This window comes from Mya arenaria, chromosome 14 (genome assembly GCF_026914265.1).
Source record: "Mya arenaria isolate MELC-2E11 chromosome 14, ASM2691426v1".
Classification (NCBI taxonomy): domain Eukaryota; kingdom Metazoa; phylum Mollusca; class Bivalvia; order Myida; family Myidae; genus Mya; species Mya arenaria.
In genome coordinates, this window is record NC_069135.1 from 34,849,302 (window position 1) to 34,865,183 (window position 15,882).

Genomic DNA, 15,882 nt, shown 5'->3' on the forward strand with positions numbered 1-15,882 from the left:
CGAGAGTCTGGTCTTGTGGCATGAAGTGAAACTGGAGTACCCGGAGAAAACCCACTTGTACAGCTTGGTGACCACCAACAAAACTCACATGCGCCCAGACTGGGATTTGAACCCAGGTCGCCTTGGTGAGAAGCAAGTGTGCTAACCACTGTGCTAACTGGACAACCAAAAGCATTGAAGATTACTGATAACATTAGGGTCACATATTATAAGTAGGGATGGAAGCGAATATCCGAGTATCCGGATATCACGCAAGTATTCGGATACCAAAATGGGTATTCGAATATTCGTTAAGAATTAAAATTTCAATAAACAGTTTAAACTTCAGTTTTGGATATTGAATTGATGCTTATAATTTATAAGCATCAATTCAATATCCAAAACTGAAGTTTAAACTGCAGGCTCATATGACCTTGTAAGTCCACATAAGAAATTCCCTTAGGAAAGGACGGACCAGGGCGGAAGTCTTTGTACATGCAAATCAAAACTACACAGTGGAGGGACTGCCAATTTATTACGTTGCCTTTTATTTGTGTACACAAAAGTAATACCAAATGTTTAAACAAAAATGCATTGAGTACAAAATTACTAAAGCTTCAAAACCATGATAAACATTATAGACAACCTACCAAAACACCAGAAAACAGATCTGGTACACTCATATTATGCTACAACTAGTATTTACACATTTTTGACTGGTTCGTTTGCCACAACGGCAGTTGATTTAAAGATAGACGACATAAATTTGGTCATTATTATTGACATTTGGTACTGATCACAAAATGAACATGTAGTGTATGCCTATAGATTTGTTTACAGACGGGCTTATTTATAACACAAGTGATAATGCCTTAACAGTAACGCACAAACTGCTAAAAACAAACATAACCAATGATTGATAAGGAAGTTGATTTTCATGTATTTCTGAGGGATAAAAGGATGTTAGTCTATGATGGATGCACTGGCGCCAAGATCACAAAAATTGAGCAATTAGCTTCTTGAGAATTGATTGTGTTTATTTATAATCGGGGTTCCAATTTCTCGAAACTTCTGAAGGCAAACAGGCTTAAGTAGCTTATTTCAAAAAGCCAAAATGCATACTTAAATTAGATTTTGAGAAAAGAACAATGGTTAATCGTAATAATAAGAAAGATAATTCCTATTTGAAGTCTAAGAAATATTAAAGAAGTAAATACAAAAACTGAATTATAGCAAAATTAAGAAAGTGAGCTTAGCTTAAACCTGTTATAAGAGGCTTCAGAAGTTCCGAGAAATTGAGGCCCGGTAGTACTGTATTTGATCTAAGGTGTCCTGAATTAAAATCAAACAATTAATTTATCATATTTCCATTACATATTAACATTCTTATTATTGACGCATATATTTATGCGATATTTCATTTCAGTAAGCTTTTTGAAACTAATGAATTTACCGAATTCAAAGTTTCATACAAGGAATAACATTGAGCTGTTACTCCAGCCATGTGATTTATGTTACAGAAATAGTTTGGAAGATTTCTAAATTCCTCGTTCAATTTATTATCACAGTGAATGAATTATTCTGTAAGAAGCAAAAGAAAAGAACTGGCAATAATAAGTTTCCAATACAAAGGTATACCTGCAGTATAGCTACCTGTATGTCAGGTTTTGAAGTAGTAAATTATGCTATTATAACATAGGTAGTAATTATGGTTGTACATACTATATTCTATATAAAATTGACTAAATTCTCGCAAACTGAGGTAATTTCTTAATTATCAAATACACTATAAATATACAAAGTATGTATAAATGTATAATATAAATATATAATTTGTGACTCACAACGACTTGGCACAAGATATGATATTCGTAGCTCAATTTTGCTAAGAGAACTTTTGTCACAACACAATTAAAAACTGGCATTGAAAGCCTTACAGGTTTTTGGTAAAAATAAACGATGATGATACAGGAAAATGCTTCTATAAATAGCACAGGCCATGTCTAGCTTCAGTCTATTATATGTGTACACAAATTAAACATGGACACAGTTATCTATTAAAATTACAGTCACCATTTCTTCTCTTTTTTTCAAATCAGCAAAATATATTTACAATGTACATTGAAGGTTTTGATCAAACTATTGAAATTTGTTCTTTTGCAATAGATATAATTGAAAGCAATTAGTTATTGTCAAGCAGTCCTTTTGAAATTGTAAAAATCTAATGAATTTACACGAATGCTGATAATGAGTAAATACAATGCAAGTTTTAATGTTAGGTATACCATAAAAGATAGGACAGCGATGTCAGTGTGTGTATAGCACCTGATAATTTCCGACGTAGCATTTATGACGTAATTTATCACGTGGTATACACACACTGGATGTCCCAGAGTTCATGATATAGAATAGCCAAACATGGGTACCATAAAGAATGGTACATTGTACACAAGACTAAAACTGGCTTCAGAATTATGACAAAGTTCTTAAGTTAAAATCATAAATTAAAATCCATATTTATTTCATTCATTCAATCTTTGCAGTTCTAAGACGATATCTATTTTAATTCGTTCAAACATTCTATGAAACTAATAACTTCTTATAGTTCTTTGTTGTATTTCAAAATGATTTTAAAATCAATTAAACTCAAGGAATATTATATATGCGTCTTTGTTTAACATCCTGATCTACATGTATAAGCCATTTTTTGCCATAATTTTGAATCTAGTTATAAAAAAAAATCATAAAATACACGATTTATAATACAGATAAAAAATACGTTTTCGTACACAATAAAACGCCAAAGCAGCATTTGGTTTAAAACAAAACATGGATACAAAAAAAATAGCAAGGAACAATTAAAACAAGACTTTGTGAATAAAATTGCTTTTTAGCCCTATAAAACAAAGCTTTGACTAAATAACTACATTTTTATACAAGCGATCGTCTTATGGCACGGGGGGTAAGTTGTATGTATCACATGAGAGATTGGTGAAAAGATGAACAAACAGAATAGATAAAACACAGAACCATCATCATATTATGTGTAAAGCAGTCGATTATTGTCAAGCCACCGAGAAAACTTAAACTGATGTCATTCATATACATGACCATTTTTCAAATTCCTTTCAAAAAAGTGAAATTGTCCGTATTTTAATGGGTTTTTTTTTACACACCAGACTGTTGACAAATCAATTATCTTTGGAAGAGATTCAAATGTTACCAAGCGTAACATATTTCCCCTTTAAATCAGTGTAAGATTTAAGCATATGCTACGTTAAAAGAGTTTTAACTGTGTACAGTTAACATTCTATACACATTAAGTACAGCATACCGGATTCAACATTATAACAATAAATAATCTACTCGCTGTGTAAATACTGGCCGTTAAACAAGTGAAACATATCGTTAACCTAACAAAGCTCCGGGTCACTGACTCTTCCACTGTACATTGCTACTTTCCTGAAGACTGTCTCATTTGAGATTCAACAAAAATACAATTCTATGCCGTAAACCTGAGAATGAATTTAAATGAATTGCTTACTATGCAAAGATACCATTTCCTTTCTTTCTAACCTTCAATATTTCTCTTCAAGAGAATATCAAGAATCTTATTCAAAAATCCCTTCCAATACTCGCTTGAATTGTGTGGCAATTTGTAAAGTTCCTGTGGCCCTTTTCAAAAAGTATTTAACATTTGAGGATTTTATTTATATTACCAGTAAATAATCTTTAATCTGTATAAATGTCAATAATGGGAACATACTGATTTTTATTCTTAACTTTGCATTCATTTTAAATACTGGCTCAATTTCTGTTCACTCAAATATGTAGAAAAATAATGCAACTATGACACTAAGATAATTTCAATTTACGACTAAAATCGACTTTAAATCTTTACTGAAACAGCCCATTGAATGAAACTCACATTACAGTCACATAAAGCATATACTGGTAGATATCTTACGCAAATTTAATTGCATTAGTTTCAACACCAACTTTCTATTGTCAGTTTCACTAGATTTTTTTTTCAGTCAAAATGAGAAAAGTAAATCGGAACATCTTGACAACAGTCCTCAATTATCCTTCCATAAGGTGTTGGCTTACTTGTCTATTATTTCGATCCATTAAGTAGATATTTATACATTGTTTGGTTTTCACTGTACATTACATATCAGAGTTTCTTTGGTCCGGACATTCCTTTGCTTTGGAAACACAATCTCTTGAACAACAAAAATGAAATTAATTCAAGAAAAAGTCGAGAGGCGATTCACAGCTGTAGTGAATCTGTCAGTCAGCCGACATCCAAAATACGTCGCACAAAATCAATTTACACACAAAACAGATCAAATATTGCAATTGTCCTCAGTGAAAGTCAGCTTTATAACTAATGCCCTATACGTAACTATGTTGTACATGTTCTATAGTCATTGGCCTTCTGTTGAATAGCCTCCAAGTATTTGGTCATATTAGCATTATATTCATCTATACGACTGGTTAGCTTAACAAGCTGCTGTTCATAATTCTCAAACTCCGTATTCATATCTGGAAATAAAGAGAAATCAGTCTTAGACATTGCAAAAATATACAATATTAACACAATTTATAAGCATTCATACCGGTAAATGGTAACTTTTAAAAGAAATCTCTTGGGAGTCTGGTATTAAAAAGGATCTCTATTTCCTTAAAATACATGCATTGCAAATGTTTTTAGTTTTCATTAATTAAAATTGACCAACAAAACTACTAAATTAAAATTTTACAGTTATTCGTGTCCATTTCATGCTTTGTTAAAGGCATACACACCTCTTAATTTCTTCAGTTTGGCAGTAGATTCTGTGGCCAGGTCATCGGCACGCTTTCTCAGATTCTCCACCCTGCTCTTGGCATCAGCAGTCGAGTTGTATTTGTCGTTCAGTTTATTCAAAACATCTGGGTACTGATCTTCAAGACTTTGTGCTTTCTGAAAATCAAATAAAAAAATCTATCATTATATAAAATGTAATAAGTTTTGAAATAACAGGGAAAACCTCATTATACAGTGGCAGTGCTAGCACGAAAAGTGTATGACTAATATGGTGAAATCAATTAACCATTTTCTTCATGTCAAAACAAGCCATAATAGGCCTGCCAGTGTATGGCTTATCAGTACATATCAGTACCCGTATATATTGGTCATTATTGGAATATTGACCCTAATGTATTACAAACCTATTTTCTTGGTATTTCTTTTGGTTTAATCAATAAGTGAGCTTTGTAAAGTTTGTAGAGAATTGAATTTCCAATCCAGTGATAAAAAAAATTTATCATGTGGTCTAAATCATTTCCGCATCATATTGATAAACAAACAGAAAAAAAAGGTGAAAATTTGATGAAATTTTATTTTGATTACACTATAATTCATTAAACTTCACAAAAATCATTAAATAAACAACTTATTATTATAATTCATTTGATAGAGGACCAGATGTCAAAATATAACCTTTTAGCTATTCCTACTCAATCATTACAATATCATTTATGTTATATATATTTTCAATATATTTTCATGAAAATAGATATTTTTTAAACTAACTAATTATATTTTATGTTTTCAGTTTCAAACTTAGTTTATTTCTCGAGATAATGTTGTGGGTTGATGAAGACATTTGATTGCATTCCATCCTATGATAGCATATCAAGCAGTTTTACACATATATTCAGGGCTTCTAAAAACCGGCAATTTACCGGTCTGAACTGATTTTGACTTTGCCGGACCGGTTGCAGTTACAGAAAATGGCTTAAAATTTGGACCGAAAAATATGTGGGGTTTTCAATTTCGGCCCAAAATGGACACTACAAGGCCACTTAATGACATATTTGACAACATATCATAAAATCAACTCAATAATATTTCCACAAATTGAATTGAAAGTTTTACTTAACAAATTTTAATACTCTAGCTCTTACAACTTCATTCTTAGATTTTGTATTAAAATATATATCGTTCTTTCTCTGGGATACTGATTCAAAAAAAGTCATCATACGATCCTTAATACGAGGGTCCCTACATGTTAAGTGCTACAACACTGTACTAAACAATTTCCTTACCGTAGATGCCTGGTTAGCGAGGTTTTCTGCCTCATTAGCTGTGTCCTCGGCATTTTTCACCTTGAACTCATTCTCGGTAATCTTTGTCTGTAGCCCATCCAGGTTCTCCCGCAACGTATCCACCTTGTCCATCGTGTTCTTAGACTTCTCCTCTGCGGCCGTAGTTTCTGACTCGATCTGAAGGGAAAATTAAGGGGATACATACAAACCGAAAGCATACCAAGTATGAAGTTCCTGGGTCTAAGTGTTCTATAGTTATTCAGTGGAAACGAAGTGTGATGTACGGACTGACGGACGGACTGACGGACAGGGCAAAAACAATATGACTTCCCATGAATCGGGGAGACATAATGAAAGCTCTCAATCCTGATTTTTGGATTAATCCTGAATATTATCCTCCCTGAACCAGTAAACCAGCTTAATACCAATCCTAGTTACTCATTCGATAATAATTCGGCAATAATTTGACATGAAAGCGGGTAAATCAAATACAAGGAAAACAATTATTTATGTTATTTCAGAAATATATCTGTCATAAAAGCATACACAGCAAAAGATTAGACACATTTTCCTTGTTTTTTCCAAGTTACCTGTGTAAGATCGGTTTGGGCATCGCTGATGTCACTGTCGGCTTGGTCGATGGCCATCTTAGCCTTGTCTTGAGCCTCCTTTGAGCCGTTCAGTGCCTTCAAAACACCCTGGGCTATGTCCAAGATGGCTGCTGCTGCCTTTCTGCATGTCAAAGAAATAATTTTTTTGTACATACTACAAGTTCTGATATGCTTTACAGATAAATTGAAGTCTTAAAGGGGCTGTACTCTGTATGATGAAATAGGGAAAAAAAAGAGAAAATTGTCAAAAACTGATATAAACTTGCTATCTATGTGTACAATGCATTGAAACTTACTAACTGAAGTACCACATAGCTTACAATTAATTTATCTTTCGCAGCTTTTACGTATTTTTCCATTAAAAAAGATTACTAGGTATGCCTACCTAGTAGAATTCATTCCTTATGCATGATTGGCTAGTCGATGTTATCACGTGATATTACTAAGTCAGGTATATAGCTTAAATATCCCTACTGTTTAGGGTAAGCCTTTGTAGCACAGTGGATACAACACTGAACTGAAATTTTGGCGACACCTGTTCGAACCCGGTCTCCGACTCAATTTTTTTTTACATTTTGGTATTATTTTTACAATTATAATATCAAAGAGTAAAACATTTTATTAAATAATTGTTCTGAAATTCATTACAGAAAAAAAATTTTGGTGCCAATCAGTATCAGTAACATACAAAGGCATTAGGTTAAATAAAGTAACCGTTATGTGTATAGAGTTATCTAACTGAGAACTGTTGTATCAAGTCTCGATGCAATACATCAAGTAGTTGTTGAGATATTAACCTATTTGTGCTGACAATACCTTAAAACATTAACCAGAGCTGCTTAGAGGAAAAATAACGGCCCATTTTTCATATTAAATTTAAGATAGAGTTATCTAACTTCATTAACTAAATAAGTTGGATAGTTGGGAACACATGTCTAAAGTTTCAATGCAATACATGATGTATTTGCCGAGATATATTAACTTTAATGCGATTACATGCAAAACATTAAGCAGAATTTCTTAGTCAAATAATAAAGGCCCATTTTTTTGCATAATATTCATTTGCATTATCTCACTTCATAAATTAATCAGGTTGGATATATCTTTGTTTTAATGCAATACATGATGTATTTGCCGAGATAATGACTTGAAATTGCTTACATGCAAACCTTAATCAAGGTCTGATGCCAAAGCTAGGATGAGTAGTATAGCTATCCTTATTCTTTGAATTGTCGAGCTAAAAATAAATTACACATATCACTTACGAGGCATTTTCTGCTCTCTCTTTGAGCTTCTCAGCAGTGCCGAGGTCCTCACGTGTGTCATCAAGGATGTTGTCGATGTTCTGTAGACCCTGGATTGTCTGGTTAATCTCCTGGGCAAGTTGGATCACCTGCTCAGGCTGTAGCGAGATTGTCATAGCCAGTACCTCATTCGCGGTCTGAAACAAATGTGTTGGGCCAAATAAAATAATGGTTTGGTTAGGGTTACATCCATTTCCAAAAAGCTTTATTTAAGAACGTTATTGTCATTATTGGAGAGTGGTGATAAAGTAATCTTTGGTATTGAGCTTAAAAGTTTTTAAACTATATATTAAAACACAAAACTTAACAACTGATATTTTTTTAAATGAACAAATGACTAAAAACGGTGAGGTCAGCGCCTATTTTGTAGGTAGGGTCAAGTAACCCGATCCAAATAAAAAATTTACTTCGGCCTTAGAGAAGTACTTGAGTAAATATTTTGCTAGACAGGCATGGCAAGTTTGAATGAAAATGGCACACATTTACTTAAACACTGACAATTTATGTCTGATTTATTTCGGAAAAACATACACAAGACATAGACTAGCAAAGGTTTATGATGGGACGACGGTCAAAAATTGATCACAATGAACCTTTAAACTCTTTCAACGAGGTCATACGCATAATCCAGAGAGTGTTCAATACTCACAGCCTCTATGTTTTTTGGTTCTGCCCCATTCAGCTGCAGGAAATCTCTCACATCAGTCAGGAGTTTCTCTAGGTCAGCTCTCGTGTCCTCTGAGGCCGTCTTGGCCTTCGACGCCTCAGCAAATGCCATCTGGGCCTCCATTTTGGCCATCTGGGAAAGGTCATGGGCACGGGAAACCTGGACAGAGAGAGGGGCTTCTTAGAAATGTAATGTGAATCTCATATACTGTGTTTGCCTTTATAAACATGATGCATTGATGTCAAATTTAACGCCTGTGTCCAATTTATGAACCCAAAATGTATTGGTGATAAAATAAAATTAACAATAATATTAACAATACAGAATTAAAACAGCAACAATCAAATTTGGAAGTTGTTGTAAAATTAAATCAAAATTCTGATCAATTCAATACAATGTGGGTTCAACACTTACATTTGTTGCAAGTCCTTGAGCATTGTTTTCCTTTACATTCAGGAGAGTTTCTGCCTTCATGGCCAGGTCCAGGGCATTATCTGCCCTGGTAACAGCCCCTTTTTCACAGCTGGGCCCTCCACAAGAGCCACACCCACCCCCGCCACACACATCATCACATGGGTCACCTGAACGATCACACACCTGCAGAAAAAGATAAAAATATGGCTTTAAACACTTCATTAAGCAAAATTCTGAAATATTTTCAACATGATGTACTGGTATCAATGGTGCTTATTCGATAAAATGACAACAGTAATCAAACCATTAAAGTTTGTGTTTATTTAATTAACTTTGTGTGTACAGTTGAACCCTGTTCGCTTGAACTCCTAGGGACCGGTGGAAATACCTCGAGCCTTTGAAAATTAGAGCCAAGCGGAAACATTTACCTACAGTGTAAAGAAATCGGTCCTTTACATCTAGTTTGAGCCAACGAGGAATTTGAGCCAAGCAAATTTGAGCCATCGGATTTCAACTGTATTTAATTACCACAGCAGATACACATTTTCACCATCCAGTATCCCATACTTACTTTGCCATTAATTTCCGGGAGCATATCACTGAGCATAGACACTTTGTCGTCAAGCTCTCTTAGGGCCTCCTGGTTGTTCTCAATACTTGTGTTGAAGTCCCTTAAGTTGTCTTCCAGGATTTTCTCTACACGGCCACGAACAGCGGCAGAGTCCTCTAGGTACTTGTTGGTGCCATCCACTACACTCTGTGCCTGCAGGGACCTCTGTTCAGCCTCTCGTGTGATGTTGATTGCACCTGGATGGGTAAAATTCAACAATGTTAAGAAATCGGTCTGTGAAAAATATAAGTATTTAAGTCATTTTTTTTTAGTTATTTAACCATCTATTGATATATAATTAATTCAAATTTAACTAGGTTTTAGAAATCAGACTGTGAAAAATATGAGTAATTAAGTCATTTTTATTTTAGTAATTTTCAGCAATTCATATATAATAATGTCAAATTTAACTAGGTTTAAGAAATCAGACTGTGAACAATATAAGCTTTTAAGTTTTTTTTTGTTTTTTTTTAGTTATTTAAACATCAATTGATATATAATAATGTCAAAGTTAACTAGGTTTTAGAAATCGGACTGTGAACAATATAAGTATTTCATACATATATTTATTTTAATTTAATATAAGTATTTCATACATATATTTATTTTTATTTATTTTTTCTGTGATTTAAAAATCATCTGATAAAAAATAATTTCTCTGTTCTAAATCTTATAGTGTTATGTATTTCACTACAAGTAATAAAATAAATAACTCATTATTTTCAGGATTTTTTCATGAGATCTTAAACCTGCACTCCTACAAATTGACCCTTATGACAACCTTTTAATTTTTTGGCCTTGGAATGAACCAATTTTTGTGTCAATATCTAGAAACAATTGTTATAAGACTGGTGACAAAATATCAGATCGCAGTTTTTGCATTTCAAAAGTGAAGATTTGTGGCTAAAAGTGTTACTAACGCATTATGAAAAATGAGTATTTCAACATAAAACAAACAGTGATCTGATCCTTATTCAGCAGTCTTATATCACTGGTTATCAGACATTTGTGCAAAAATTTGACATTCTAAGATAAAACATATAAAAGTTGTCAAAACAGTCCATCTGTTAGAGAGCAGCTTTAACATAAGCATTGAACTCATTAATCCGTACATTTCTTCAAAATGTTGCAAGTCTCTACAATACCTTCAACGTCTTGAGCCTGTATATCGCTAGCATTTTTCCGGAGCAACTCGGCCTTCTTGTTGAGTTCCTCTACACCTAGCTGTAGGGCAGATATGCGACTGTTTCCCTCCTGTATACGACCCATAGTGGTCTGGAGGTTCTCATCCATGGTATCCAGGTCCTCGATGTTGGCAGTCAGGTTCTCCCTGCACAGGGGAGGGGCATAAATTTATTAGCAAATATAGTAAGTTCTTAAGGCATAATATTAAACAAAATATCATAGATAAACAAAATATCATAATTCTCTTTCATACCATAAAATATAGCAAATTTTAAGCTTGTTCTTAAGGCATTATAAAAAAGTGATTTCCATGACTATCGAACTTGATCAAGATATTATGGTCACAAACATGTGTTTAAAGTTTGGTGAGGATTGGACAAACAGTTTTCAAGAATTAGATTGGAAACATATATTTTTGAAGTATTTTTGGCAAAAAAGGGCCGTAACTCCTAAATGACTAAAGCGATTTCCATGACTATCGAACTTGATCAAGATATTATGGTCACAAACATGTGTTTAAAGTTTGGTGAGGATTGGACAAACGGTTTTCAAGAATTAGATCGGAAACAATCTTCGGGACGTACGTACGTACAGACAGACAGACGTACGTACGGACAAGGGCAACCCTATATGCCGCCACTTTGTGGGGGCATAACAAACTATAATAAATTCAAATTTTATTTTCTATTTAAAATGCACTAGGACTTTAAACTGTTTTAAATTTGACTTGAAACTAGTTCAAAGCTAATCTTATGTTTTTTAATTTAATTCATAAAAAATATTATTACCAGCTTCATGTTGGCTCAATATTTAGTTATTCAGCTTAGTTTAAAAAAAAGATACAAATTCCAAATCAGTTGAGTTTCAATACAAATGAAACATGTCTCTATAAATTGAAATTCACGCCTCATTTACCTCATGGTTTTAATCATCATCTGTAACTCCTCAACGTCATAAGAAGATACGCCTGCACCCTCCACGATTCTTCGTATCTCAGCCAGGTTGTCTTCCATCACACGGAACTCCTTGTCAAACGCCCCGGCCGCACCCTCAATGGCGATATTCTCAGCCTGGCTTACCAGTGAGCTAGTCTGGTCTGGAAGAAAATATCATTTTCAGTTATTCACAGTGGTAAAGTGAACATTTTTTATATGCTTTCCAGTGGTTTGTAGAGATTAATCAGTGAAATAAAAATGATATTTCACTATTTAAATTGTGAAATAACATTTCCATATTTTTCACTGTTTTGAAATTTTAGCCAATGGATTATAATTATTGTTGGAAACTTTCTTAAACAAAATCATAAACAATAATTTTACAAGAAGATGATCTTGATAAGCGTTTAGTTTCTGATCAAATTCTTAAATATTTAGAATGAAATATTTATGTTGCCACTTGTATATTTTCATATAATAAAAAAGACAAAAAGTCATTACGCACCCCTAAGGTCCCTGACAACCCTATCCCAGTTGTCAAAGCAATCTCCGCAGGGCACACAGTTGGGCAGCTCCCCGGTGGTTCCCCGGTCACATCGGTCACACTTGTAGCCACTGATTCCCACCTTACACACACACTGGCCGGTTTTGCGGTCACACTGGGCCTGCGCTGAGCCTTGTTCATCACACTCACATGCTGGAAGATTAAATACAGCTATATTCTATATTCAGCAGAATAAATTACATAGGGGTGGGAGTGGTCCGTCTCTCACCCAAGCGTTAGTGGGTTCCATCCCCACTAAAGGTACTTTCTCATGGCTTCTTAAAAAAGGACACAGTACTGGATTCTTCCCAGGAAACATACTCAAGAGTGGTTCTATAAGCTATCAACTTTTGTCACAATCAAGCTAAAATAAATTTGTATATACTAAATAACATACAATGCATGTAACGATTATGGAGAGCCAAAATATATAAAATAAAATTGCAATAATAAAAATTAAGAAAGCATTTTTAATAAATTAATGTTTCTTCTGACCTTAAAAACTTTTTGTAAACATTTTTATCTGGATCTTTTATCTTCAATTTAAAAATCACTTTCCATAATCTGACATGAAATTTCAATTCAAAATTGTATTATGAACATTTATATTGCATTAAGAATGCACATGGTTTCAAAGGTTCCCTTATAAATATATGTGACACTAACGGTAGCACTCCTCAGTGGGTTCTCCCCAAAACAGGTCCTCACACTCACTACACGTGCGCCCACCACGCCCCATCAAGCAGTCACACTGGCCCGTGAACTGTGGATGAGAAACAAGTCATTATTTGAAAGAATAGGGGTAAGTATTTGAAAGGTTAGGGTCATACATATATGACCAGGAGGCTTCTTGAAATTTATTATTATGATGATCTGATTTATTTTAGTTCAGCCTGGATTATAATTGCATATTTTGTTATGTATCAGGATACAGAAACCGAGGGTTTGAAGCTGCATTCTCACAGATTGTCAGTTTGTATACTTTTTAAGAAATTGTATCAGAATTGGCTGATTTATGCATCAGTGCCTTCAATTTATTCATATAAGATAATTCACAAAAGAACAGATGTCATTTGTTTGGTAAACTGCCGAAACATTCATTTTACTTCAGGTGTTAGTAATGTTTTAGCCATAAAACATCCGTTTTTTAACTTAAATATGATAAACTTCGATCTGACCTTTTTTCATCAATCACTGGCTTCCAGACATTTACCCCCCAAAAAAGGCTTAATTCAAAAATAAAATAAAACAAAAACTTGTCATAACAATCAATCTTTGAGAGTGCAGCTTTAAGTGCTGGCTGTTCAGTTCCTATACAGCCTTAAGATGGCTTGCAAAGAAATTGTCTATTTCATCATAATTATGATATCATTTCACACAGACAATCAAACAAACGACATACCTCATTACACTCAAAGCCAAAGCTTCCGTCTGGGTCGCAGGCACATGTGATGGCCCCGATTTTCTCAGTCATGTTCCAGAATCCTGGGGCAGACATGTCACACTTCTGACCCACGACGTTGGGCAGGCATGGGCACTGCCCTGACACTCGGTCACAATCTCCAGCTGACTTGTTTGTGCCAATAGGGTTGCAGACACACTCTGGAATAAACCATCAGACGCTTTCAAGACGATATTTCTTATAATTGGATTTTGAACAGAATTTGTTAAGATAGCAAAATATTCAACAGGATCAGTGTATCTATTTAAATAGATAACTTTCATGTTCCTGACAATTCATGAATTGGTTTAAGATACATGTAGCATAACGACAGATTGTTGAAAGACCAGTTGACTCAACTACAGCCTTCTATGAAGATGAATCTGTCCACCACTGCTACTCAACAAGTGTTAAAAGACCAGTCAATTCAACTTCAGCCTTCTCTGAAGACAAAACTATCCTCCTCTGCTACTCAACAATTGTAAAAAGAACACAGTCAATTCAACTTCAGCCTTCTCTGAAGACAAAACTCATCTCTGCTACTCAACAATTTTTTAAAGACCAGTCAATTAAACTAAAGCCTTCTCTGAAGACAAAACTGTCCGCCTCTGCTATTGGAATTGTTAAAAGATCAGTCAATTCAACTACAGCCTTCTCTGGAGACAAAACTGTCCACAAATGCTACTCACCGATACAATTTTGAGTGAGTGCATCGCCGTAGTAACCGGCTTCACATTTCTCACAGTTGAAGCCCTCGGTGTTGAATAGACACTTGAGGCATTCCCCTGTCTCGTGGTCGCAGTTCCCGATATCATCTGGGTCAATATTTCCGCTACATTCACACATCCCACATGTACCGTTGTCGTCTTGAGGATTTCCAAAGTAGTTCTCATCACATACACCGCAGTCAGGCCCTGAAATAACAAGCAGTTGTGGTTGTTACAAAGCATTACTGTAATACAGTCAAAACCCATACTCGAACTCACTTGGCTCGAAATCCTCACTGGCTTGAACTAGATTTGAAGGACCTATTTCTAAAAAAACTGCAGGTAAACATTCCCGTTTGGCTCAAATTTTCCGAGGCTCAACACATTTTCTCTGGTCCCTGGGAGTTTCGACCCAACATGGTTCCACTGCATTTTAATTTGATGAAGTTGTATTATCCTTAAAACACTTTCTGTATTTTACCATTTTTAAACAAACTCTCTATTTCAATCATTTCTTTTTATCCCTATAGAATTGATTCTTTTTCCAGAATTATTTTCACAATCTCCCAACTCACAATAAATAAATTATATATACATATATAACTTAATCAGAATTTCCAATTGTCTGGATTGCATTAAATAAAATCAATGTGTTGCTTCTCTAAGCCCTACCTTTGTAGCCAATGTCACATTCACAGACAACGTATTCCAGTCTAGGGTCGTAGTAACAAGTATCGGCATGCTGGGCATTGCTGTACGGACCGCCAGGGCACATACAGGCACGACATGGCTCACCCACATCCATCCGTGGGTCGCCATAGAAACCAGCCAGACATCTGCATGGCAATAAAGTATTGATTGTTTGAATGACAGTTATTTTCATTATATGGAAATATATTTTGGTTGATTCTTTTTATAACTCATTCTGTATATGTACATGAATATGAACATGTGCTGAGGTAGGGTAGCATTCTTGACTATACGCTGCTTTATCTTAGATATTCAGGGTTCTCAATAAGTTTCGGTTTAACCGTCTCAATTAGTAAACTAACCGACAGGCTACTACTTATTCTACTTAAAATTAATTTATTTTTTCAGATTTGAACTGGCCCAATTGCCATGTGAACTGTCCCTTTTGGCAGGCAGCCAGTTCTTATTGAGAACGCTGGATATTAATGCATTAATGATGTTATATGTGCCTTTCAAAAACAATCAAGAAACAAAAATTAAAGAAAAAAGAAACAAAGGCCATAATTTGTATTAAGGATAATATGGAGTTATGTAACCTCATTGTGTAATGGTCCTGTCAGAACAACTATGTGAATTATTAATTTAATTGAATGAAGGGTATTGGAGTTATAAATGAAAATGCCAACTTTCCCTTAAACTTTAACC

The 15,882-nt window shown here is 34.4% G+C and overlaps 1 protein-coding gene across 1 annotated transcript in view; it reads right to left on the reverse strand.

Moving 5' to 3' along the window:
• Nucleotides 1–495: 495 nt before the first annotated feature.
• LOC128217233 (laminin subunit beta-1-like) overlaps nt 496–15,882 on the reverse strand; it is a 46,537-nt gene continuing 31,150 nt past the window's right edge. Inside the window, exons 17-31 of the mRNA XM_052924213.1 lie at nt 15,160–15,323; nt 14,470–14,694; nt 13,742–13,941; nt 13,006–13,102; nt 12,301–12,492; nt 11,776–11,956; nt 10,821–11,005; nt 9,637–9,872; nt 9,066–9,248; nt 8,634–8,810; nt 7,946–8,121; nt 6,660–6,801; nt 6,070–6,246; nt 4,786–4,942; nt 496–4,524 (exon numbers count right to left, since the gene is read on the reverse strand). Coding sequence (XP_052780173.1) covers nt 4,385–4,524; nt 4,786–4,942; nt 6,070–6,246; nt 6,660–6,801; nt 7,946–8,121; nt 8,634–8,810; nt 9,066–9,248; nt 9,637–9,872; nt 10,821–11,005; nt 11,776–11,956; nt 12,301–12,492; nt 13,006–13,102; nt 13,742–13,941; nt 14,470–14,694; nt 15,160–15,323 — 2,632 coding nt within the window. The 3' untranslated portion in view covers nt 496–4,384. The remainder of the gene's footprint in view (nt 4,525–4,785; nt 4,943–6,069; nt 6,247–6,659; nt 6,802–7,945; nt 8,122–8,633; nt 8,811–9,065; nt 9,249–9,636; nt 9,873–10,820; nt 11,006–11,775; nt 11,957–12,300; nt 12,493–13,005; nt 13,103–13,741; nt 13,942–14,469; nt 14,695–15,159; nt 15,324–15,882) is intronic.